We start from the raw sequence: 26,790 nt of genomic DNA on the forward strand, positions 1-26,790 counted from the left end.
TGCTCTTGTCTGGGGCAGTGCTCACAGACGCAGGCAATGGCCTTGCAGCAGCCATGATTCTGGAATTTTCTGGCACTTTGATCCATCACATTTTACAGGGTTTGTATCTTTCCTTGTTGTTGAAGATGCACTTGGATTTTCTCAGGGGATTGCTGGGTCTCATGGTGCCTTTGTGACATGAGGATTATCACCTTTGTTGCTGTCATTGTAGAAAAGCTGTACGGTGAATTCTTGAGCTGGAAACTGGAAGATACCCTTGCCCAGTTCCCTTTGCAACCTGGAAAGGTGGCCACCTTCACCATCAGCATCAAAGTGAAGCTGGACTTCTCCTGCCAGGAGAACCTCCTCCAAGACCTCAGCGATGGTAAGCTCTCCCCGACTCTGATTGGCACGTGGCGGTCCCCGGACACATGGCCGCGATCACCGTCCCCCCAGCCCTGCTGTTCCGTGTCTGTCTCCTGCTCATCATGCATTAACTCGAGCAGCGTGAGCCTTCTCCCGGGCACGCACTTAGTGAGTGAGTTACCGTGGACGTGGAAAGTAATGAAAGTACTTCTTAGTTAAACGGTTTCTTAATTTGCACTTTCTGCCATTTGGGCTCATTTGCCAGGAGGTCATCGTGAATTAGTAGAATGTAGGAATCACTGTGTTTTTTTCCCCCAAGTATAACTGCTGTGATCCCTTAGACATCTAATTAGCTGTGATTATAAAGTTCTCCTTCAAAGTCTGGTGATTTCTATAAAGAGATGGAGTGTGGAGAAAATGGAGCTTATTTTTGTCATAACATGAGGACTAGCTGATTAGGGGTAAGACTTGGTAGATTAATTGTGTCAGTTTATGAAGCATGGAGTCATCACGGGGTGTATTCGCTCAGGCTGTCAGAGAGAGCACGCCACAGCCAGCGTGGCTGCCTCATGCACTTGTTTCCTCGCAGGGCTGGGGGTCTGGGGGTCTGGGGGTCTGGGGTCCAGGTGCCTGCATGGCTGCGTTCTGTGAGAGACTCCTTCCTGGCTTGCAGACGGTGCCTCCTCACCGTCTCCTTCCTCGGCAGAGAGCGAGCAAGCCCGGTGTCTCTTCCCTTGCTTACAGGGATGCCAGTTTTCTCAGACTAAGGCCTCACCCTGTGGCTCATTCAACTTCATCATCTCCTCGGGCCCAGCTTCAATTTTAGTCACACCAGAGGTTGGGGCTTCAACATGTGGATTTTGGGGCCACTGCCAGCCCAAGGGTGTTGTTGGAGACAGTCAGTGGATCTCATTGCTAGAACTTAGTAACTATGTGACTTTGACTTCTCTCTGCCTCGGTCTCCTAACTTATAAGATGACAGCAATACCCATTTGCACGGTTGCTGTGAGGACATGCCCTTCACCTAGAGCGTTTAACGGGTCAACAGATGTTAGTTATATTATACCCCCTCTCCCCGCTTACGGATTTACAGTATTACAGGACATGTATTACAAGACACCTCTCGTTAGAGGCAAGCATGCCACCAGGCTCTTGGAAAGCAGAGATGAATGAGTGATGGCCTGCCCCCTGGACAGCAGAAACAACGGCCACCTGATGGAAGGAGCCAACTCGCTGGAAAAAGACCCCCGTGCTGGGAGAGATTGAGGGCAGGAGGCGAAGTGGGCAGCAGAGCTGAGATGGTTGCATGGCGTTACTGACTCAATGGACATGAGTTTGAGCAAGCTCTGGGAGATAGTGAGGGACAGGGGAGCCTGGCGTGCTGCAGTCCGTGGGGTTCCCAGAGTCAGACACGACTGAGCGACTGACCAACAGCACAGCAAGTCCATGACACACTTCATGAAGTGTTCTTTCCCATGCTCTCTGCAGTACACCTGTTAAAATTTTAAAATGTGAATGAAGATTGAAAAATAAGTTTACTGTTGGACACACAAAAATCAGAAAATACCACGTAGATTTAACGATACACGAGGACTTAAAAATGTCAGGTGCAATGGATATTTTCTCTCTGTAAATGACTTTATGCCCCTGGACTGTATCTTTCTATAAGTAGACAGAGACTTCTTTTCCCCAAGAAGGGAGTTTGGCAGAGTCAGTGGTGCCCGACACCTGTCCTGGGAAGGCTTGATGAGTTGTCATCCCCAGGGGCATGTCCAGGCAACCGGATGTCCAGCTGAGGCCCTTGGCCGTGAGAGCAGAGGGAGCGGACGGTGCCTGGTGCTGCCGCACGCTTGGGGTGGGGTGCTCTGGGACCGAGGGAGCACAGACCCTTCAGGTGGAAACCAAAGCTACTTCTGTTTTGGTGGCTCTTTGAGTTTATGTGTTCAGCGTGGACATATCTTCTTATGTTTCTGCCTTTAGCTACAGAGTTCTGGAGGACTGCCTCTGCCCTCCTAAGCTGAAAGTAAAATTGCAACTTGGGATTTATAGTCTGGAATTACCTTCTTGCTTTTAAAATAAACCAAATGGAAGAGAACTAGAGTTAGGATTACCAGCTGGTCTATAAGTGTAAGGCTGTCCTAGTTTCTAGTCGGTTAGATACAGCACCGGTGTGCAGTGGAGCTTGGTTGTCATTAATGAGATGCCCTCTTTGTTTATTTTTGTACTGATGTGTGTTTATTTTTGTGATGCAGCCTCATGGTTTATGGCATTTATATTAATAGTGGAACAGGATTAGAATATAGTTTTTATTGTGTGTTAAAGTAATCTACTTTTACACAAATTTGTGTTAATGTATCTAGTGGTCTGGCAAATACAGTATTTGAATTGAGATGCCCTCTCCATGGTCTCCCCAGGTGGCACAGTGATAAGGAATCTGCCTGCTGATGCAGGAGATGTGGGTTCAGTCCCTGGGTCAGGAAGATCTGCTGGAGGAGGAAATGGCAACCCACTCCAGTACTCTTGCCTAGAGAGTCCCTTGGGCAGAGAAGCCTGGGAGATGCCCCATGGGGGGTGCTTGGTCTGGCAGTTTCAGAACCTCTAGCTGGGGTTCTGGATTGGCTTTTCAGGCAGGCTCTCACATTAGCTATGGTTTCTGAAACTAGATGCCATTTCATAAACTTGCAGAGGGACTTCCCTGCTGTCCAGTAGCTGAGTCTCCAAGCTCCCAATGCAGGAGACCCAGGTTTGATCGCTGGTCAGAGAACTAGATCCCACATGCTGCAAAACGAAAGATGCTGCATGCTGCAACTAAGACTTGGAGCAGCCAAATAAAGAAATATTTTAAAAACAACAAAAACTCGCAGCAATAAATGTAGCTGCCATGCAGAGCAGGACCTGGACCCAGTGTGGGCTGTAGACACGTGGAAGAGAATTAATATTTGTTGAGCATTGTCAGATATGGCGTATCAGATCTGGACCGGCCACTTTATTTGCATTATTTCTATTTAGTCTTCTCGACACCTCTATAAAGTAGATGATTCCATTTTGTTTTAAAAAAAAAAAAAAAAAGCAAGTGGGAGGACTGTTCTCCATTAGAGGAGGTGGAAGAGATCTAACACTCTGATGCTATCTATGTGCAATCCTTAATCGTGTCCTGGATTAAAGAGAGACTCGAAGACGTTTTGGGGCCTCAGGATTTTGGCTGGGGTGAGAGAGAAGCCCTCATCTTGGCACTTGTTCTGCGCAGTCGAGAAAGCACGGCACCCCCTGCCCTCCCCCGCCTCGACAACGCCCCTCCACGGAGGAGGCCTGGCTGCCTCAGTCTCTCTGGGCACCGAGCTGCTGCCTTCAGGGAGGGTGAGCTGGGCAGAGTTAGTGCGTCCAATCTCATTGTGTACTGCGGCTTCTCTGTTGGGTCCCTGGGCCTCCACAGAGGCCCTCTCCTGTGTGCATGATGGTCTCAATTAGTGTTCTCTGGGAAGAAGACAGCAGAAAACTCTTACTCTGCCAGGAGGGTGATACCACTCTCTGCAAGAGCGAGTTTAAACTGTCTTCAGTGATTGCTGTGGTGGACATAGGGTTGATCCTGATATTCTGAAACTGTGTGTTAATGTAGAATCAAGTTAACGATCCGTTCTGTGATAATCTGATTCTAGCACCTGACTCTGCTGCTGAACGAGGATTCTCACGTGGAAGAGGTAACTGATGTAAGATGATAGAGATGAAGTAAAAACCCGTAGTCTAGAATTTAAATAAAAGATAGCAGGAAGAAATTATGGGGTGTGTAAAGATCCATCTATCTGCCATGTCTACTCCAAGGCCTAGACACCCAGCAGCTTGGCCGCAGTGGGCCTCCCAACGCCCACGTCCCGGTGTTGAGAGAAGCCAGGGCTTCCTGGAGAAGTGGCCACTTCCAGGTCTGGGGCAGGAAGTGTCTGTAGTGAGGTGGTCTGGGAACGTCCCCTGGAGCCTGCAGCAGGGAAGCTGTCAGAGCGAAGGTGCTAAAGAGGACCCAACCTGAAGAGGCTGTGGCTGGCAGTCCGAGCTCCAGCGGGCTGATGCTTGCGCTTCAGTCAGGGCTTCTGAGTGCTTCCGGAGAGGGTTCCCCGCCTCAGAGAGTGATGGGGAGAGCGATGTCATGCTGAAAGTGACAGGTAATGAGCACATATTCCACCTCTCGGTTCAAATGTACGGTCGGACGACCTGAGAGTTGCTGATGGCAGTCTCTCTTCACAGAAGCATTCCAGCCAGCGCTTGAGAAGGGCGGGTAGAATTAGAAGCCCGCCACTTTGCAGTTCCTAGCAGATTACGGGTCGAGACCATGAGCATCCTCATGGCAAAATAAGAGACAGGCAGGCGTTACGCTCCTCCTGGTGGGAAGACACACGCCGCCCGTGAGTCCGTGTCGCCCCCACACCACACCCGAGACTGACGCGCACTCCAGCCGACAGAAAACCCGTGAGGCTCCTCCGGTTCAGACCACGGTCAGCTCTGCGAGCAGCCTGGTTCCGTCAGCGAGTAGGTGAGCAGAGAGAAGGGGAGGCAGTCCCGGAGACGGCGGGGGCACAGCCGTCGGCAGGTCGTCCTGAGCCGGCGGCGTCTGCCCCTCCCCGGCTGCCCGCCGAGCCCCACGCTCGCGCCCGCCTCGCGGCCCGCGCGGCCCCGCGGCGCCTCCGGACGCTGTCGCGGCTTCTCCCGCACTGTCCCTTCACGGCTCTCCACTCCCGGCGCCCCGCGCAGGGCCCGCCTCAGAGGACAGCCCAGAGGAGCTGAAAGGCATGTTGTGGAGTGAGACGGCGCGGGCCTGGCCCTGCGTCCAGGGCGGGGAGTGTGGCCTGCCTGCGGGGTGAGCCGGTGAGCCGGGCGGGGCTGGGGCTCGGAGAAGGAGGGGCTTTAGGTCGGGATGGTGGGTTCGGGCGGCTGTGGAAGGCCTGAAACTCAGGGCAGTAGCTCAGACTCTTATTGGAGAGCCCCTGAAAGTTCTCTGAGAAGAGGCTGGTGTGATGGAGACCGGGAAGAAGGTGCGTGGGCGCCCTGGTGCGGCAGGTGACGCGGGTGAGGGCTCAGGGGTGCGGCGTGTAGATGTGAGGCAGGAGACAGCGGCGGGCGGGCAGCAGGGAAGGGGTTTGTCTCTACCGCGCGCCTCCCACCATCGCTGGGCGCCTGGGTGTTTGCAGCTTGGGGTTGAGGAGCTGGCCCAGCGTTTGGTGAGCTGTTAGAATTTGTTCTGCTCCCCACGGAAGTGCTTCTTGCCTGAAATGTCTCGTTTCCTAAGCTAAGACAAAATCTGCCTATGGTGTAAGTTTGAATCATTTCAGTTCTTTGTCCAGAGTTGGAGATTTGGGTTAAAAAAAAAAAGAGGCATGTTTATCTTCAGCATTTCATTACGTTTGCATCTTCACAGTTTGAAGGTTTCAGCCTCTGGCCGTTGCTGGGGACTGGTTTTATTTGAAGTCCTTGCTGTGGAATCCTGCGTGTCCCTCTCCCTGAGTTGTCCCTCTCCCCGAGGACTGTGCCTGAAGCCTGGCGGCATTGAGCCCATCTGCCCTGGTCTCCCGCTCTCCGCAAAAGCAAATACTCATTCTGGGAAAACTCAGTCTTACTTTTTAAAGACCAGAATTACCTAGAAATCAAATACCAGTTGCAGTCTTAATACCAGGAGATTTCTTGTTTTCTTAATTCCTAGGTGCCTGAGGTTTTCATAACGGTGTGATTTTTAAAAAATTTTTTAGAAGATATTCTTAACTTGGATTTGTTCTGAGGCCTCAGCATATGGAGGCTGGAAGCTGTACTGCGTCTCTCCTCTGTTCCCCCTCACCCGCCCCTCGCGTGCCCCGTCCCCCCTTCCCCACGTGACAGCATGTGATGGAGGTGCTGGCTGCTTTCCCTAGGTCCCCGGGAGGGAGCTGGATGGTGGCCTTGGAGCCTGGATTCTGTGCCCCCAGCCTCTGGTTGCCTGGGACCACACCGGCTCCCAGCTGCCATAGTCATCTGCATTTCTGGTCTCACTCACTACAGCGCCCCCAGACTGAGACGGGGCCAGGGCCTACTTTGTCTTTAATTCCAAAGCTTGCTCCTGGCCCGGGGGTGGTCTCCCTCTTGCTTCTCCTCCTCACACTCCATTCCACGTGCTGCCTTCTCCCTTCCATCTTGACCATCACAGAGCAGAATCGCTCACAGCTTTATGCAGCGTCCTCTTCCTCCTTTCCAAGTGTGCTTTCTTGCCTCTGCTCAGACGACTTCAGTGACCATCGACCTCACCCCACTGCAACGCCAGACTTCTTCTCTGCACTCCTGGTCTGAGGTCTGACTGTGGGCTTCGAGGGCTCTGGTTCTGGGGGAGATGGGGCAAGTGAGGCCAGGGGGAGGCTTGCTTGGTTGCCATTCCCCTCCCCCAGCCGCGGGGGTTTGCACCCCTGCTCTGCACTCTGCTCTCTGCTCTTCCCCCGCAGGTGAAGGCCTTGATCCCGGGGGAGAGGGGAGGGGCTGCTGTGGGGCCGTGGCTCTGGCCCCCTCCCCACCGGCCCCAGCGGGCGTCCTCAGGTCCCTTCCCTGTTGGAAGGTGGTACACGGTGTGCACGGCAGTGCTGGGGGCTTCCTGCTCTCCTCACCCACACCAGGCCTTCACAGTCATTTGCAGTTTCTGGCTGAACCTGTGTACTGGCTTTCGTGGCCCACAGAGGCACCTGTGCTGGGGTCCTGCTTTCCCCTGGAGGTGTCTGCCCACAGATTTCAGGTTAGTTTTTTCTAGCCCTTTATTTCTCTCATCAGTTCAGGACAAGTCAATTTCCAGTTTGTGAAGTGTTTTCTTGTCTTCAGGATGGAAGTGATTTTTTTTTTTCCCCGAGCTCTCGACATCTCCAAGCTGTAATCAGAAGCCCACACCCTTTAAATCAGATCTCCAGTGATTTTTCAGGTTGTGTTGGTCATTTGTCAGACTACATGCTGTTTTTGTTGTGTGTTCAGCAGGTTCTCTGCTTTTGTTCTCAAGGAAAAGGTTAATGGTGCAGCGGACAGCCAGCCCCTCGTTATGTTCAGCTGGCGTCACCCACCAGCCTTCCGACTCACAAGCCGTCATCTCACAGCTTGATGGCTCAGCCGAGGGAAAGGTCAGGCTGCTTCTGCTTCCTGGAGCTCCGGGGGCACCTCTGAGCAAGACAGAGAGCCGGGCTCTTGCCCCTGCTGTCTCATAACCTGTGGGGCACACTGGTCCCCTGGTCCTCTGGTCCCTGTCAGCCCGCAAGAGGGACGGCTGACTCAGGTCTGAAGTCAGGTTGGAAAATAACTCTCTGAACCACCAGGAGAGGATGAAATCCAGGTGTTTGTCATTCATCAGCAACAGGTGATCTTACTGCGGGCACCAAGGCTGAGGTTTTCTGGACCGTTTGCTCACGTGACCACCAAGGTGGTGGTGATGATTCTCAGGAGACCGATTGGGTGTTCAGGAGAGGTGATTGAAGAGGGTTTTTTCCCCCCAAAAGGTGAAAGAGGTGATTTCCATGGATCCCTGCAGGCCGGCGTGCTGTGAGCTCGCGATTGCACCAAGCCTGTCAGTTTTGTTTTCTCAGCCTCTCCAGCTCATCTCTCCATTCCCACCATCAGCACTCTGCTTCAGACTCTGGTCATTGCTCATCTGGACCTTGTTGGGAGCCTTCTGAGTGGTCTCCCAGCAGCTCACCCTGCCCCCTCTTCGCTGTCGTCCGTGGTTTCCCTGCAGTCCTTTCTCCGAGGGGAACCTGTCCACATCCCTCTCCTGCCCTGCACCTTCCAAGGGCCCTCGCCGCCAGGACGGTGGGTGTGGTCCTGCCCTGACTGCCTGTGTGGCCTCCTTGCCCACCTGTCTCTTCTCCATCATTCGGGTTGTTGGCCAGAAACACTGAATTACTTACATTTCTGACTGGCCATGTCTTCTTAGGCCTACTGCCTTTGAGTGTAGACCAGAGAGGGGGTCGAACCCTGCTGCGTGTCGGAATCAGCTGGGGATCTTTAAAGGTTCTGCCTGGCTGCTGCTCTAGATTTCATGATTTCATAGGCGTGGAGTGTGACCTGGGCCTCAGAATGTCGTGAAGTGTCCCAAATGGTTCATATAAACATCCAAGTTTGGGAACCATTGACATAGACTGTCTTTCTTCCAGAAAAACTTACTCATTCTCCAGGTCTGAAAATGAATTTGGGAGTATTGTGTTCCCCTTCTTAATTTTTGGAAGAGTCTGAGGAGCATTGGTGTTAATTTTTCATTTATTTATTTTTTATTTTTATTTATTTATTTTTTTATTAGTTGGAGGCTAATTACTTTACAATATTGTAGTGGTTTTTGTCATACATTGACATGAATCAGCCATGGATTTACATGTATTCCCCATCCTGATCCCCCCTCCCACCTCCCTCTCTACCCAATCCCTCTGGGTCTTCCCAGTGCACCAGGCCCGAGCACTTGTCTCATGCATCCCACCTGGACTAGTGATCTGTTTCAGCCATTAAAAAGAATTAATTTGAATCAGTTCTAATGAGATGGTGTTAATTTTTTAAATGCTTGGTAGAATTCATCTGTAAAACTGTTTTAATTATCCTGTTCAGTTTTTGAGGGAATCGTGTGTGTGTGTGTGTGTGTGTGTGTGTGTGTGTGTGTGTGTGTGTGTGTATGGGAGTCATAGGTACTTGAATGGGAGTGGATATTATGGAATGTTTGAAGTTATAGAAGTGTAACAAATTACTAGTGTTCTGTTCTAATCAGAATACTAGTAATACATGGATCACAGGGGATGACAGGATGAGATGGTTGGATGGCATCACCGACTCAGTGGACATGAGTTTGAGCAAGCTCCGGGAGATGGTGATGGACAGGGAAGCCTGGTGTGCTGCAGTCCATGGGGTTGCAAAGAGTCAGACATGCTGAACGACTGAACTGTTCTAATTAAGTAACAAGACTTAATTTCTTTCTTGGTTTTTATAATGCAGTGTGTAGTTTAGTCAAGTAAGCAATTATGGCATGTATTTTCCTCTCCACAGCTATTTCTGGAGTGTCTATTCCATGCACAGGCACACCTTGGAGATATTATGGGTTCAGTTCCAGACAACCACAATAAAGTGAATACTGCAGTTACAGTGGGTCATAGGATTGTTTGTTTCTCAGTTCTTATAAAAGTTATGTGTAAGTCATCAAGACAATATGGTACTGGCACAAAGACAGAAATATAGATCAATGGAACAAAATAGAAAGCCCAGAGATAAATCCATGTGCCTATGAACACCTTATCTTCGACAAAGGAGGCAAGAATGTACAATGGAAAAAAGACAACCTCTTTAACAAGTGGTGCTGGGAAAACTGGTCAACCACTTGTAAAAGAATGAAACTAGAACACTTTCTAACACCATACACAGAATAAACTCAAAATGGATTAAAGATCTAAATGTAAGACCAGAAACTAAAAAAAATAAAAAAGACCAGAAACTATAAAACTCCTAGAGGAGAACATAGGCAAAACACTCTCCAACATAAATCACAGCAAGATCCTCTATTACCCACCTCCCAGAATATTGGAAATAAAAGCAAAAATAAACAAATGGGACCTAATTAAACTTAAAAGCTTTTGCACAACAAAGGAAACTATAAGCAAGGTGAAAAGACAGCCTTCAGAATGGGAGAAAATAATAGCAAATGAAGAGACAGACAAAGGATTCATCTCAAAAATATACCAGCAACTCCTGCAGCTCAATTGCAGAAAAATAAATGACCCAGTCAAAAAATGGGCCGAAGATCTAAACAGACATTTCTCCAAAGAAGATATACAGATGCCTAACAAACACATGAAAAGATGTTCAACATCACTCATTATCAGAGAAATGCAAATCAAAACCACAACGAGGTACCATCACACGCCAGTTGGATGGCTGCTATCCAAAAGTCTACAAGCAATAAATGCTGGAGAGGCTGTGGAGAAAAGGGAACCCTCTTACACTGTTGATGAAAATGCAAACTAGTACAGCCGCTATGGAGAACAGTGTGGAGATTCCTTAAAAAACTGGAAATAGAACTGCCATATGACCCAGCAATCCCACTCCTGGGCATACACACCGAGGAAACCAGATCTGAAAGAGACACGTGCACCCCAATGTTCATCACAGCACTGTTTATAATAGCCAGGACATGGAAGCAACCTAGATGCCCATCAGTAGATGAATGGATAAGGAAGCTATGGTACATATACACCATGGAATATTACTCAGCCATTAAAAAGAATACATTTGAATCAGTTCTAATGAGGTGGATGAAACTGGAGCCCATTATACAGAGTGAAGTAAGCCAGAAAGAAAAACATCAATACAGTATACTAATGCATATATATGGAATTTAGAAAGATGGTAACGATAACCCTATATGTAAGACAGAGAAAGAGACAGATGTATAGAACAGACTTTTGGACTCTATGGGAGAAGGTGAGGGTGGGATGATCTGAGAGAACAGCATCGAAACATGTATATTATCAAGTGTGAAACAGATCGCCAGTTCAGGTTGGATGCATGAGACATGTGCTCGGGGCTGGTGCACTGCGATGACCCAGAGGGATGGGGTGGGGAGGGAGAAGGGAGGGGGGATCGGGATGGGGAACACATGTAAATCCATGGCTGATTCATGTCAATGTATGGCAAAAACGACTACAATATTGTAAAGTAATTAGCCTCCAACTAATAAAAATAAATGGAAAAAAAAAAGTTATGTATATACTGTATTCTGTTCAGTGTGCAGTAGCATTATGTCTGAGAAAAGAATGCACATGACTTAGTTAAAAATGCCAAAACAGCTATAATAGTAACATCAAACATCACTGATCACAGACCACCATAACGTAATAATAATGAAAAAGTCGAAAATACCATGAGGAATCCCTAAATATGAGACAGACGTGAAGTGAGCAAATGCTGCTGGAAAAATGTTCCCAGCAGGGTTTCCAAAACCTTGAGTTTGTAAAAAGTGCAGTATCTGTGAAGAGCAATAGAGCGAGGTGACGGTCTGGAGATGTAAAATGAGATGCAGCCCCTGCCCGCAAGGAGCCTCGCATCTCAGGCAGTGCTGTCTGTCAGAAGTCTGTGCCGGGGAAACTCCAGGAGGGTGACCAGGGGTTGTGTGTGGCTTTGGTCAGCTGTGATGGGGATGGTGCATCTGAAGATCTCAAGTGTTGTTTGGTTTTAATCACTTTGTTAATCACTCTGTTAAGACTGCACAGGTCTGGTGAGAGAGACAGGTAGTTTCACATGTAAATGAAAAATTGCAGCTTTTCATTTGAAAAAGTGCTGGGCAGGAGAGGTAACTGCTGCTATGACAGGAAGTGGGGCAAGACTTGTCTATGGAGGTGATGATGGAGGTAAGACTCACAGGATGAGCAGGACCTAAGGGCACGAAAGAAGGAGGGCTGGGAAAATAGTTTTTCATGCATGTGTAAAAACTGTGGCAGAAAGCAAGTTTTGGGAACTTAATTTTTGAAAAGTGTGTGTGTGTGTGTGTGTTGAGAGAATTCTTACAGCTATTCCACAAGAGAATTTGTATTAACAACCGATTTATTGCAGAGAAAAGGTTTCAGGGGATGATGCTAGGGTGAACCTTTCCTTTTGACAATTCCTAAAACTAATGTTCTGACTTGAAGCCATCAGCTTTGTGATTTCTGTGGTGTGGCTGACTCTTTAATGAAGAAATAATGACTTTCCCAATCTTCCAGGGTTGTGCGGTGCTTGAGGACTGCTGTGAAGAGGGCTCAGACATTCAGGCTGTAATTTGAATTTCTTGTTTTTAAAAGAACAAGCATGTGTCATTATTTGGCCTGGGACCACTGCTCTCCCTTTGTTATCTTGTGGAAAAGGCATCCTGTTTCCAAATTGACAGTACTCTCGTTCGGTTTTTCTGAATTTTATCCTGAAATAACATGCTAATTGAGCTATTTCTGAGGCCTTCTTCAGAGAATTGATGTTCATTTATTTGTGTTTCTAAGTAGGAATGGAATAATACCTGTAAACAAGGTGTGAAAGGTGTGTAAGACCAGAGTGAAAGCGTGGGTGCAGCACTTGGGAGCACTGCTGAGGACACTTCTGTAGACGAGTTATCAGTGTTGCTCTTTCCCGGGGTTGGGGCAGGGCCTGGACTCTGCCTCCGTGTCCAATGCTCCTTGAGGCGATTGCTTCCGAACAGAGAAAGAAAGCTGAGCGCCGAAGAATTGATGCTTTTACTGTGGTGCTGGAGAAGACTCTTGAGAGCCCCTTGGAGTGCAAGGAGATCCATCCAGTCAATCCTAAAGGAAATCAGTCCTGAATGTTCATTGGAAGGACTGATGCGGAAGCTCCAATACTTTGGCCACCTGATGTGAAGAGCTGACTCATTAAAAAAGACCCTGAAGCTGGGAAAGGTTGAAAGCAGGAGAAGGGGACGACAGAGGATGAGACGGTTGAATGGCATCACCGACTCAATGGACATGAGTTTGAGCAAACTCAGGGAGATGGTGAAGGACAGGGAAGCTGATCGTGCTGCAGTCCGTGGGGTCCCAAAGAGTCAGACACAATTTAGCGACTGAACAACAAGAGAAAGAGAACATACCTGGAATTTGAACACATCCTCATGTCTTTTTAAAAAACGTTTTTTTTTTTTTTTTTTTTTATTGAAGTCTAGTTGATTTACAGTGTTAATTTCTGCTATAGAGCAAAGTGATTCAGTTATACATGTATATATATTCATGTTCTTCTCCGTCATGGTTTATCAGAATATTGATTATAGTTCCCTGTGCTATGCAGTATGCCCTCTAGTCTCTTCATCCTTCACTTCTTTGAAGATTTCCAAAGAAAAGAAGGTGGCACTTTCAGGCTCCCATTTCAGGGCTCCATGACCAGGGGTGACTGGGGTCCTTATCTTTGAATAAGCATCATCTGCTCTGGTATGACCTGATTCTTTTTTCCCTTAACCATCTTTAGAAGGGGAGAAATTCAGTAATGTCCTGAAGATGACAGGACTGTCCAGTGGTTTAAAAATCCACTGTAGTTGGTTTCCTATGTGGTCTGTGACTCAAATGGTATTGCTTTTCAGCAAAGGCAAGCATCGTCTTCAACGGGCTTCCAAATGTGATCTCTTAGGAAACAGACTCTTGGCGCATGTCAGACACCTGGTCTGCCATGAAGAGGTGTGGATTCGCGCTTTACCTTGGAGGTGACAGCCGGACGTTGTGGTGAGGGTGCGCCTCGTATCCACTGCACTGTGGATCTGTACCTGTGTTTCTTCTCTTACCTGGGACATCGGAAGCCGGTCTTGCTCCCAGATTTCAGGGCTGCAGCTTCAAAGGACTGTGTGTGATGCCGCCTCATTGGCAGCAGATGCTGAGAGGTGGGGTGGTTACGCTAACAGGCTGACTTGACTCCAGCCCAGCATTCAGATGTCTGTGCACACGTGCCCTATATTACGTGTTCACCTTCTCAGTTGCAGTGGTCAGACATCTATGCACATGTGCGATCTATTACATGTTCATGGTCTCAGTTGCTCTGCTTGTTTTACGAATGTCAGAACTCCCCTGATTGTACCCTTGAAACATCTGCAGGTTATGATACGTTAGTTGTGTCTCTGTAACTACGTTAAGATGAGATGCTCTGGCACTGGGTGAGGGCGCCTGGAATGAGAGTATGTGGAGGAAGGAGAGGCCGTTCATGGGCCGAGAGCAGTGAGGACCGATGGGGCCCCACGGGAGGGGTGCCACCCCCTGCTCTAGAGGGATGGAAGGCCAGCGCCATCAGAGGCGTGGGCGTGGGCCGAGGGCTGCTGCCTTGTTGACAGTGTATAAAGGCCACTGTTTCTACATGAATTATTTTTCTTCCTAAGCATATCCCAAAGTCTCTGAATGAATGAACACACCACTTTCCCTGTGGAGATTGAGGCCGAGTGTTGCCTGATTCCTGAGCCAAATGTTTCTCCCGCTTTGGTTTTCCTGAGGATGTTTTATGATCACCAGATGGGCTTTTTGGCACCCATGGGCTTTATGAATAACTGAAAAAGCATCTTCAAAATACATCCCACCTGCAACAGCGTGCCCTGACAAGCTCCCACCAGGAGACGGTCATCTCCTTTGGCCTTTGTAGACGTATTTTATCCTGCTTTAGTTTATTTCGCACACCTGGAACCAGTGAGAAAAATGTGCATTCAGCCTACTGCATTAGGGTCTCTTTCAAAAGTGCACAAAAGCAGACCATTCCCTGAGTGGCCCTCCCCACGCCCAACCGGAGGTGGATGCTAAGCCACAGTGAGAGGCCTCCCAGGAGGTGCTGTGTAGGTTTTGGCCACAGATCAGCCTGCCTGGGAGGCTTTCTGGGTGCTCACAGGAGGGTGGAGGTGTGATGCTTGTCCCGGCTGTTCTGGGTCTTCATGGATCCGACAGTCCTGACTTCTGGTTCTCGCTACGCCACTGACGAACTGCTAAGTTATGTACCTTCTCGGGCTCGCCGGTCCCTCATCTGCAGAGCCGATAAGATCATGCCCACCCCACCTCGCGGAGCATGGGGAGCAGTCAATGCCGTGTCCTAAGGACCTGCTGCCGCGCCGAGACACAGGAGACACGCGGCCACCAGCCCCGCTTGGGGCGGCGTTTCTGCCGTGCGTGTGCGGCTTCTCCCACCACACGCATCCCACTTCCAGCTGTCATCCCTCCCAGTTGTCACCCGTGCTTGGATACAGCCGACTTCGAGAGACATGTTACTATTTTAGCATGTTAGACTGTATTTCTGAATTGCCCACAGAGATGCTCTTAATAGAAAAATTGAGCACTATAAACAGAAACTCTGAAGTTCTCTCTAAACGCTCAGTTTGATTCACGATGCTCTGCCAGGCTCGTCCCATTCTTAAATACCCTCTGTCCTCATAAGTCTGCCCAGCTCCGCGGCGGTCTCCCCACGAGGCTGCCTTCGTCTGTTGGTGACTTTTTTTGGTCTTGTCTCCCCATTAGTTGTCATTCCCGTCTGTTCCCTGTTCTATTTGCGGTAGCCTGGGTTGGCAGGAGGACTGGCCGATAACGGCTGAGCAGAGCTTCCTCCTTGTCCCCACCCACTCGGCTGGGAGCGGCCCCTCCTCGCTCAGCCCTGGCCCCATCCAGCCTCTCGCTGGCCTCTGTTGCCTTCTCTCTGGCCTGGCCCCATGCAGGCCCAGGGCTTCTCTGCCGCCTTCCGGAGGCCGCCTGCCGCCTGCCGTCCTCGCTGCTGACCTCTATCCCCGTTTATCATTTATACGTCGCTTGTCTTTTCCATTCTTGATTGGATCAGGGGGCAGAATATTTTAGTCTGTGAAGGCAGAGAGTAGCTTTCTTAGTGTAGATTTCTTCTGAGCTTGAACATTACAGGTTTCTAAGGTTTCCCTGAGGTTTTGAGGTCTTTGTCAGAAAAGGAGGCAAATTTCAGGTCTACTTTTTAACTTTTTCGGCTCAGGGCCAACATCCCAGAGCCCTCCGGTGCCACTTCTCACCAGTTCCCTTGCGTTGGATTCCATTTTTGAGTCAAGCACGCTGAGGTCGCAGGGTGCTGTGGGTTGCTCAGTCTCTGCGTGGTGGGAACGGTGGGTGCAGGAAGGCCCCAGCCTGTGTCTTGAGAGCCTGTGGCTTCAGGGGGAACCACGCTGCCTGCCCCACCCTTTCTAGATCAAGTCTCAGAAAGACTCTTTGAGACCCTGCCGACGTCTCATGTCCGTCCTTTGGATCTGCTGCTGCTGCTGAAAGGTCTCCACCTCTCACCAAGGCTGCATCAGAGCCACTCCCAGAACCACCTGGGGTGGAGAGGGAGCTGCTCCACGAGGAAGCACAAACAGACCCTCTGCTCAGGACATTGCCCGCTGCAGCACGGAGCCCCTGGACCCTGCGGAAAGGGCGTTTGCAGTGTGGTTACGGGTGTGGAACGAGGCCGACAAGAACCCCAGGCCTCTGGGAGCCAGCAGCAAGTGCATCACTTGCTAGTGATGGAGACTTCATCGGGGAGGGGTGAGGTGTGCTGTACCCCAGGCCGTGTGTGGGGAGCGAGGGGAAGGCATTTAAGTCCGTTGGGCGCCTGCCTTAACTCAGCAGGGATGGACTCGGGGCTCCCTGACAGGCCCCGCTGGACCTGGTGTCTAGGGTCGGAGGCCCAAGAGTGTGGGGTTTGTGTTTTGCAGATGTCTTTGTTCATGATACTGGTACCGTTCACAGTAGGCACTGTGGTGTGGTGGAGGGCTTTATAGATTATCCCCATGGTGCTGGGGGAAGGAGGAGAAGGAGAGAAAAAGCTCATTCAAACCTCACGGCTTTGGATTGACTTTTGCAAATGGGTCTTTGCACAGGGACACATGATGAAATTTCAGTTAATGGAGAATCGAGTTGATTATTGAATGTGACTTTGGGATGATGGAATTTTCATTGACCATGGTGTGTAAACTGCCAAATTTGACCTGTGATTTTTTTTTATTTACTTAAGTTTTGCTGTGGGTTTGTGACTTGCTGGGGCCTTTGCAGCTGCTGTGGGGGCACGGGAGTGAAATTGAGAAGAGCCTGGTCCTCAGGGGTTTAGTTCATGTAAGGGATCTCAGGCATGCATATCGATTGTTGTCATAATCATAATAGCAATTTGACAGATGTTCCACGTTCTCTGGCCTGTCCGAGTCCTCCAGGCCCTGCCTTGCAGCTGGTCTTCCTGGACGCAGGGCTGCCTGGGGCGCGGGTGGTGCTGGGGTGCCGAGGAAGTAGCGTTGTCCGCCGGGCGGCTGGGGACGCGTGATGACAAAGTGGGGTGTCAGGATCCACGGGGACGGTGGTCACAGGCGCACAAAGCGAGGAGACCAGGGCGGGGTAGGGCCGACAGGGAGCGTGTTTTGGCAGAAGAACCGCCCAAGCCCGATCCCACACACAGACCTGATGGAAGCTGGGCTCTGGTCCCCGGAGCCACGGCGCTTCCATTCTGCGCTTCGCTCAACATGTCGCCCTCTGGGGTCCCCACCCAGAGCTTCCGGGGCTTACCGCCCACCTCCCTTGGGAGCCGCCAAAGGTCCTTGTTTCCCCACCACGTCCAGGGGGTGTGAGCAGCTCTCCTCAGACGCTTAGTCCCTCTACCCATTCTCCAGGAGCCGGAGCTGCCTCTGGGGAAGGCTGATGCCCGGATCGTGGTCTCGAGCTCTTTCCGGTCTTGTTAGCCCTGCAGTACCTTGAAGAGGTTTGAGAGCGGCTGTGTCCATGCCCTCTAGGGGTTCTCGGTGGCCGGGTTGGTCTGACTGGTCCTGCTGTGATCAGGAGGCGCTCCTGAAGTGCTGTTGGTCCCTGCTGAGTCTGAGCTGCTTGTGGGATCCGTGCTCCCCTGCTCGCCGGTTGGGTGACGCGTTGGCGCCTGGCTTGCGTGTCACTGAGTTTCGGTGTTGCTCTGCCACTCTGTCGACTTTCTGCTGGGATTCTGAGGGATTCATAAACTGTTCTGCAGCCACTACCTGAGATTGTGTTTTGGGTCTGCTGCTTCTCTGCTTAATGCAAATCATTTAAAAACTAACTTCATGGCGATGCTCCCAGCAAACGTTTCTTCACAACAGGTGGTCTGATTTAGAAGTGCCTCTTGTTGATAATTGAGTCAGTGTTTTGGGGGGCACAGAAGATACTTACCTGCACTCCTGTTAGCAGTGTTTATGGTCTGGAAATGAGAGTGGGTGGCATTTTTCTTCAGCCTCGTGTGGCCATCGTGCTGTCCAGCGGGCCTTCGAGTAGCTCAGGGAGTCCGGGAGGGGCGTGACCTGACCGACGTTTCTGGCGGCAGACTGCTGTGGGGGATATGGACGGGCAACGTGAGGGGCAGCCAAGGAGGCCTCCTCCGCTGTCCCGGAGGGAGGTAGTGGGACCCGGACCCGGGTGGTAGCCTTGAAGGCCGTTTCGGGAAGCACCTTTGAGAGCTAACAAGACTTCTGGGAGGGTGGGATGCAGGTGTGAGACCAAGGACTTCGGGGTGAGTCCCGGGTGAGGCCGACAGGCGATGTCAGGGACTGGGAGAGAGAGCCGGCGGCGGTGGGCGCTCTCCAGGAGTCCACACAGTCCTGTGACCCAGTCGTGGCTCCTGGGACTGGGAGAGGAGGCAGCTTGCAGACTGAGTTAGGGGGCAGGGTGAAGCCAGCCTCGGGAATGCAGGCTTCGGGAGCGGCTCATGCAGGCCGGTGATGGCGGGGGGTCCAAGCACAGGCAGCCAGGCTGGGGCGGGCAGTGACGAGGGGCCAGGGCCAGGCCTCGTGCCGGGCAGTGGAAAGACACCCAGCCCTTCTCAGAGGCGGCCTGTCCTCGGCTTTGGTCTGTAGCGGGTGTGACCACGTGCACGGGAGATTCACCAGGCGGCTGGCCTTAACACGAGACAGAGCAGCAAGAACACTCTGGAGCACTGCTCCAGATGCTAGTGATCTTTGAATAAAATCTGCTACATTAAAAAAAAGAAATCGGATCAAGCTCTGACTCACGATTCTCTCTTCCTCTTTTCAGACGGCATCAGCGTGAGCGGCTTTCCGCTATGCAGCCCCTTCCGCCAGGTGGTGAGGCCCCGGGTGGAGAGCAAGCCCGTGAACGCAGCCGAGGGCGGCCGGCCCGGGGAGCTGGGCCACGTGAAGGTGAGTTGGCCCCAGCAGCCCGCCGAGGCGCTCGGCGCTCCCGGCTTCTGCAGGGCCTTTCGGTGGCAAAGTTTGAGTGCTTTTCAGAAAGGAGAAGTGTATCTGCCGACGGATGTGTGTCCGTGGGAAGCCGGTGTCTCGGTGTCTCTCCTTCCCCGTGAGGTTCGGGAGCCTGTCACACCGGAGCTCGAGCGCTTTATGTGCTGCTGCTGCTGACACGGGCGTCCTGAAGCTGCGGGAATTTGGGGTTGAATGGAGGACTGTCCTGATGGAAGTAGGACATTGCCCGCCTTTTTCTTGTTCACTTGAAAACTGTATCTTTTGAGTCACTATTCTCAGTTCAGGTGTTTATCGCAGAAACGCTTCTTAATCCTCAGGCAGCTCTTTCTGCTTGTTGGTTTGTGGGCAACAAGGGAGGCAGAGGGAACACAGTAAGGAGTGGGTGTTAGCATGAAGGTGCCGGGGGCAGAGACGAGCTGTCTCCTCTGAGTGCAGAAAGAATCAGGGCCAAGCGCGTCGCCGTCGCGCCGTCAGCTTCCAGGCGGCACGGGGGACGCCCCTGCCCAGGCAGAGCGTGTGGAGCATGGGCACCAGCATCTCCGCAGCTGTGACCGGGGTGCAGGCTCAGTGTCAGCCACAGTGACGCTGGGCAGGCCGCATGCAGACCCAGCCTCTCGGGGCGCTGCTCACACTCTCCACGTCTAACAGGGGCAGGGCCTGGCTCAACCTGTCAGAGGAGGCTGGCCGCACTGCCTGTGATTCAGCAGGTCAGCAGAGTGTGAGCCACGGGGGCTGCTCCTGATGAAATGAGATGACGCTGGAAGGGCCTCGAGGCCGCCTGCCGTGAAGCTGTTGGGGGTGGGGACCATGCCCGTCTGGGTCGACAGTGGGCGCGTCGGTGGCTGAAGGGCTCAGGAGCTGGGTTAGGGGGAGTCTCTCCACTCAGGGCTCTGCGGGGAGGAGGAAGGAGGCTGGTAGGACTGAGGTCCTTTGTCACTTAGACCCTTGCTCAGACGCTTGAGGGCTGTGCTTGGGCTCTCGTGCCGGCCAAGCGCCCTGGGGTATGGGAAGAAGATCTCAGCGGAGGCCCACAGGCGCGGGAGGCATGGGACCGGGGGCGTTAGAGGGCTTGTCGGCAGGGAGCCATGGAGGGGAATCTGGGGAGGTGGCTTCCTCCCAGGGTCCCGGGTGTCTCTTCCCTGCCATCTTGTGATGACCACTGCCGTGTCCCTCCTCCCGGGTCAGGCCCCTCAGCGTCGTTCCATTTACCTCTGTGGTTGGCCGTGTGCCCCACTCACTTCCGTCTGCCCTTGGTGGTGGCGGGGGCGTGACTGTCCTTTACCCACATCACACACGTGGCTCCTCTTCGAGCTGTTGGCGTGCAGTCGGGCGGGCATGCTGACTTGCAGAAGCCTTTGTGATGGGAACGAGCCGCCTGGCTTGTCTGAGGTCTGTGCTCGGCTAGGGGTGCGTTGAGTCCCCACCTGTCCGCGGAGGTCCAGATGTGCCTCCGTGAGGCTCGGCGGGGCAGGGGTGTCCGTGGCTGTTCTGTGCTTCTGGGGCCATTGTGTGGGGTCTCCTGGCACCGCTGAGTCTGTTGCATCATCCTTCTCCCCAGAGCAAGGACAGCTTTAATTGGGAACATGCTAAACCTGTAAAATCCTCGCTGAGGAACGGTGTAGTCATGGAAACAAGTAATTCAGTGACAGCGGCTTCTGGGGAGCCCCTCCGGAAGTGGGGAGAGAGAACATGTGTTTCCTCAGACTCCCACGGAGAGTCGCTCCCTGCTCAGCCACTCCACACCCGTCCACCAGCCCAAAGGACCCCTCGGGTTGGAAGCAGATGGCGTGGAGGTGGCTGCACGCGAGACGTCAGGTTGCTGTAAGCAGGCTCCTCGGCATGGCCTGTCTGACCCTTGGCTCCTCTGTCTGCAGGGCAGTAGCGGGGTCCACAGGCACCTCCGGGGAGCCAGTCATGCCCGCCACTTTCCGGGCGGCAAGGGTCTGAGCCGAGGACGCTGGCACTCCCGCCCCTGCCTGCAGGCCGCCCCCTGAAAACCGCTGAGCCCCAGTCCCCTCACCTGCAGCTGGGGAGAAAATCCTTTCTCACAAGGCTGTTAGTGAAGGTCCGGTGAAACCACCCTTGGGCAGCTGTTTTATTAACAGCAGCGCATAGGTTGTGGGGGAGGGACAGAACTGGGGGCTGCCTGGACGGGCAAGTCGAGGGGCCTGGTAAAGGCGTCCCTTGGTTACAAAGCAGGCGGAGCCAGGCCGCGTTGCCCGCCCGGACCCTGCCCGTCTGCGTCCTGCCGTCTGGGTGTGCTGGTTTGGCCTCCTCCTCCTGCGCCTGTCTTGTCAAAAGGACAGGTGATGACTGGGTCCACTAATACAGGCCCGTGAGCACAAAACTCAGAGGAACCTTGGAAATTAAGAAGTGAGTCTTAAATCCAACAAGACTGTTCTCAGTAGCTGTTCAGGTTGTCTGTGAACAGAGAGCTTTACTTCTTCCTTTCCAGGCAAGATAACTTATTCATTTTCCTGCTTTATTGTACTAACCATGTGCGTGATTGTAGAGACAAACCATTCAGTCTTTCATCATTAAGTGTGATGTTAGCTGTAGCTTTTTCATACACACCCTTTATCATATTAAGGAAGTTCCCTACAACCATTGCAATAAACAAGCAAAAAATTATAGCTAATAAACCAACGAGGAAGATAGAAGTTGAATCAAAAATAATATTTAATTAGTTCAAAAGAAGGAATAAAGAGAGGGCAAAGAAAGCAAAGGAAAATGGGACAGAAGACAAACAGCACTTGAACCACATCAGTAATAAACTTAACAACATCAGTAAGCAGATGGAAAGTAAGTGGTCTAAATACTCTAATTGTGGGTAGAGAGTGTCAGATTGGATAAAAAACCAGGACCCATCTCCAGTTGTCTCCAAGTAATGAATTTTAAATATAAAGACAAAAATAGGTTGAAACTAAATGGATGGAAAAAGATATACCATTCTTACACCAATTTTGTGGCATTATGGGGAACAGAGAAAAGTAAACTTCAGAGCAAAGAGTATTAAGGTCTTTTCATAATGATGAAGGGCTCAATTTTTCAAGTTTAAGCCATAAATATTTATATACCTGATAACAGAGCTTCAAGATACATGAAGCAAAAACTGATAGAATTGCAAGAAGAAATTAATCTAGAGTGTTCAGTATCCTTCAATTATTGATAGAACAAGTAGACAGAAATGAGTAAAGATAGAGAAGATTTGAACTATACTGTCAATCAGTTTGACCCAGTTGACATTTATAGAACACTCACCAGTTGAGTACAGAATATATGTTCCTTTCAAGTGTACACGGAACAGTTACCAAAGTCCACCATACTGGGGTTGTGATAGTTAGATTTTGTGCGTTAGCTGTGCTAGGCCATGGCGCCTGGTTGTTTGGTCAAACATGAGTCTAGATGTGGCTGTAAAGCAATTTTGGAGATGTGACTAATATTTACAACCAGTTGATTTTAAATAAGAGATTATTCTTAATAGTATGAGTAGGCCTCATCCAACCAGTTGAAATTGTTGTTGTTCAGCCGCCAAGTTGTGTCCGACTCTTTGCGACCCCATGGACTGCAGCATACCAGGCTGCTCTGACTTCCAGAGAAGGAATACTGCCTCAAGGCTTGACATAGCTCCTGAGTGAGTTTCCAGCCTGTCAGCCTGCCCTGCAAATCTCAAACTTGCCAGCCACCTCAGCCACATTGGCCAGTTCCTCAAAATAAACCTCTTTGTCCAGATGTACGCACAAGAGCTGCCCACACTAGTGCCCTGTTGGTTTGTGGTTCTGTTTCTCCAGAGAACCCTGACTGATATACAGAGGGCCACAGAACAAATCTCAATAAATCTAGAGGGAGTCTCATTTTATAAAGCATATCCTTGCAGTAATAAAATTAAATTAGAAACCAGTAACAAAAAGTCTTCGAAAAGCCCTCAGACATTTGGAAACAAAATGACACACAAGTAACCCGTGGGTCAAAGAATAGATAAAAAATTGGAAAGTATTTGGAAATGAGTGAGAGTGAAAGCATAGCGTCTCATCTGTGAGAGGGCGCTGAAGCAGTGTTTCTGGGAAAATTGATAATGCTTAATGCTTGCGGTGGAACGGAAGCCTGGCCTTCAGTCAATAAACCTCAGCCTCAACCAGAAGAAAGCAGAAAAATTGTGGAAGTTAAACCTAAAGTTGAAAAGGAAATAATAAAGACCCACAAAACCCCTGCAGCCCAGTTTGTACTCAAAGGTGAAAGCTGGGTGTGCGTCCCCTGAGGTCAGCCATGCCGGCCACTACCAGGCGGGCCTGCCCAGGCTGCTCTGATGGTGCTGGCTCTTTGGTCAGAGGGTCTCTCTCAGTTCCTTGGACTCCTGGCGTGCTCTCCGGTCCTCTTCCAGGGCCGAGTTCTGATGTCACCCTCTCTGCCAAGCCTGTCAAGCGTGCTGGTGCTCAGTCGCTGCTGAGTGCCGTCTGACTCTCTGCAACCCCGCCAGGCTCCTCTGTCCATGGGGTTTCCCAGGCCAGAATGTTGGAGTGGGTAGCCATTCTCTTCTCCAGTGGATCTTCCCGACCCAGGGATTGAACCAGCATCTCCTGCTTGGCAGGCAGATTCTTTACCACTGAGCCACCTGGGAAGCCTCTGGGTTCCCTGTAACTGTGAGCTCCTTGTGGCCATGCGTCCTTCAGGAGACCTTGCTGGCTCCGGGTATTTCAGAAAGCGAGGTCACACATCCCCTCTCCATAGGAGTTCTCTTTTCTCCAAAGAGGCTCTCTCTGTCTGTGAGGCAAAGCAGGGCTGCAGAGTAAGTGTCTCTCTCCCAGGGTAAAGTTTGAAATTCTTTAGAAGCCTGATGACATTCGGGTGATGTCTTATGTCCTGTTAAATATTTTGTTTTACTTTAGCCTTTATAGTAAAGAACAGTAGGATGTTCATGAAGTTCTCTTATACTTTTATGTTTTAATAATTGTATTTATAAAAGGACTGACCAGAGAATCTGCTAAGAAAACTTAAGAGAAATGTATTCAAGAGAAAAACACAAAAAACCCATGTCATGCAGCAGCATCTTTTCTTAATCAGGCTGTGTTACGCGTGGAAATGGTCTCGTGAGCCTTTTGGTGCCCGCGGGCAGCAGAGGAAGGTTCTTGTTAGTTCAGAAAAGAAAGTGTGTTAGACTGGTTGCTCATGGATTGTTTATTAGCACACGTCCAAGGATGGCAAGCAGGTGCGGGCCCAGGCTGCAGACTGTGTTGGCCAGAGAGGCTTGGCACGTGGCAGCAGAGAACTTGGACTTTTCAAACAGTGTCTCCAGTTACTTATGCAACTTCACAGTATTTGAGTGGGAATTACTGAGCAGCCCAGAAAGATTAAACAACACGCCCAAGGTCAAGCAGTTTCAAAGTAGAAGCTAAAATTCAAACCCAGTTATGGCTAAATCCCAAAGCTTGTACGGCTCCCACAATGTCGTGCCTCCTCTCTCTATGTACTTTGTAAGTTTCCAAACTTATTATGGGATACGAAACATCCTCTATTGATTCAAGGCATATTTATAGAGCAGTGAATATGAGCTTTCGCCTATCTGACCCTCACTTTTCAATCTGTAAAACGCAGATAATAAGCCTTCCTCCTGGGCTGTTGTAGGGAGGGAAGTGTCTGCTATTAGCCTGGTAGATAAGAAGAGCTTACAGAATGGCAAATCCAATCCAGTTCCAAATTATTTCTAATCTTTCCCAGGAACAGTTAAGGGAGGCAGTTTAAATTCTACAAAGTTTAACCATAAAAGCGTCAAAAAGAATCCTTTAATCTGCTCAACAATTTCAAAACTTAGTAAGAAAGAGCAGTAAGAGAAGTGGAGAGTCCTCTGCTTGTGGAATTCTAAACAAATGTCATGGAGAGGGGCCAGAAGAGCGTGCCTCCAGGTCCATGAGATGACGAAGGCCTTCGTCCACCGGGAAGACCCCTGTTCCTCTGGACCCCTGTCACATTTCAAACCCCGCCTCCATCCGACAGGCCTCTGGCGAGAAACGGTTCAGTGCCGGGTTTGGGAAGCTGGGGCTGTGACGGAGTAAGACTGCGTCCTAGAGTGAACCTTCTGTCAGAGGAGACGGCTGGCCAGCTTGTGAGCCTTTCTGGTCATGCGGGGCGGTCGAGGAGGGAAGAGACCCCCAGCGGTCTGTAGGAGACGCTCGCACACAGATTGAGTCCCATGGTTTCCTGCACCGAGGCAGGGTGGGATTTAGAACATCCCCAGTGGCCGCCAAAGTCCTGAACTATCATATGCGCCAAGTTTTCTTTTTTTTTTTTTCCATTGCTGCACTCTCTCACTCCTTGTCTATTAATCACAAGCTACGTTTGACCCCAGCAGGGCCTTCAGTGCTGGTTCCCACACCGCGGCTGCGTCCGAATCACCAGGCGGCTTGTTGGAACGCAGTGCTGAGCCCCCTTTGGGTTCTGACCCAGCAGGTCCTGGTCGGCACTGGGAGGGTGTTTCTAACAGGTTCTCTGCTGCTGCTGCTGCTGGCTGCGGGGAGCATGCTTTGAGGACCACTGCCGTAAGGCATGAGATGTTTTCAATTTAGCATTTTTTTTTTTTTTTTTTTTTACCACCTGCAGGACTGGACTGTAGATAGTTCTGGACCTCTCTGGTATGCCTCGTGACCTGGGATTAGCTCACAGCCTGGCACACGGGGAGCTGGCTGATGTGAAGTAGCTGAGTCGTGTCCGGCTCTTTGCGACCCCATGGACTGTAGCCTACCAGACTCCTCCATCCATGGGATTTTCCAGGCAAGAGTACTGGAGTGGGCTGCCATTTCCTTCTCTAGGGCATCTTCCCCACCCAGGGATCCAACCCAGGTCTCTCCCGTGTTGTGCAGGCAGACGCTTTACCTGAGCCAGGGAAGCTGGCTAAGTGGCTCACTTCCAGGTACCTTGTGGACTGATTTGTAGCACCTGCACTCCCGAGATGGCATTTTCACAAATATTTGTGGTGAAATCTTAACATAAACATACAATTAAAATTAAAGCTGGGCATCCACATGCTTATTTGGGGAAAGTCAAGGAACACCGGTCTAGGAATCCATAAACCCGGACGCAGCCCAGGCCCTTCTAGGGGATGGGACGGACCGTGGTGGTGCCTTGTGGGGTTCTCGGAAGCCCCCCAGCCTGTGAGCTCCTGGCCGTCATGAGAGAGCCTGGCGTTCACCGGCAGGACCTCTGAATTCCCAGGGAGACAGTGGAAGAAAAGGTGTACTTCCATTGTATTCTTGCCAAACAGGAAAGTTGAGTTAGATAGGCTTTTCAGAAGGACTGACAGAAAGCCAGTGTGTTTGCTTTCGGTAAGGAAATGGAAACTTCAGACCACAGACAGTCTGAGAGTCATTTCACAAAATGTACTGTCATACACATTTAGGTGATCTCATTAGTCCCTAAAAACCCAAAACTGTTTAAAGAGCAGCCACATTAAACAAAAGAATTCTGTCCCTTCTCCCCACCTGGAAACATCTAAACTATTAATGAGGAGAAAAGTATTTTGGCATCAAACAGCCATGGAATAAACAGCGTTGTCAGCATTGTGGGTGGGTTATTTCCTGTCGTCTGTGAAATGGAGATAATCTTTCCTCTCTCAGCAGGCTTCTGAGGGTGAAGCAGGTCACAGAACCCAGGGCGGAGACCTCCCCAGCTCCCTCTGCCCCCTGGCTGGCACTTACCCCTGTCAGCTCATCATCGCTGGATGGCGTTGTTGGCAGTCGGCTTGTCCGTCATCCCACATGACCCATGAAGGCAGAAGACACCCGTCT

General features: G+C 50.8%; 1 protein-coding gene across 4 annotated transcripts in view; it reads left to right on the top strand.

Moving 5' to 3' along the window:
- The window catches only part of TRAPPC9 (trafficking protein particle complex subunit 9), a 386,986-nt gene that overhangs the window by 101,711 nt on the left and 258,485 nt on the right, over positions 1-26,790 (top strand). For all 4 annotated transcript variants that reach the window (XM_061123133.1, XM_061123135.1, XM_061123134.1 and 1 more), the window contains 2 exons: positions 212-364; positions 18,828-18,952. In XM_061123133.1, coding sequence (XP_060979116.1) covers positions 212-364; positions 18,828-18,952 — 278 coding nt within the window. The remainder of the gene's footprint in view (positions 1-211; positions 365-18,827; positions 18,953-26,790) is intronic.

This window comes from Dama dama, chromosome 21 (assembly GCF_033118175.1).
Source record: "Dama dama isolate Ldn47 chromosome 21, ASM3311817v1, whole genome shotgun sequence".
NCBI lineage: Eukaryota > Metazoa > Chordata > Mammalia > Artiodactyla > Cervidae > Dama > Dama dama.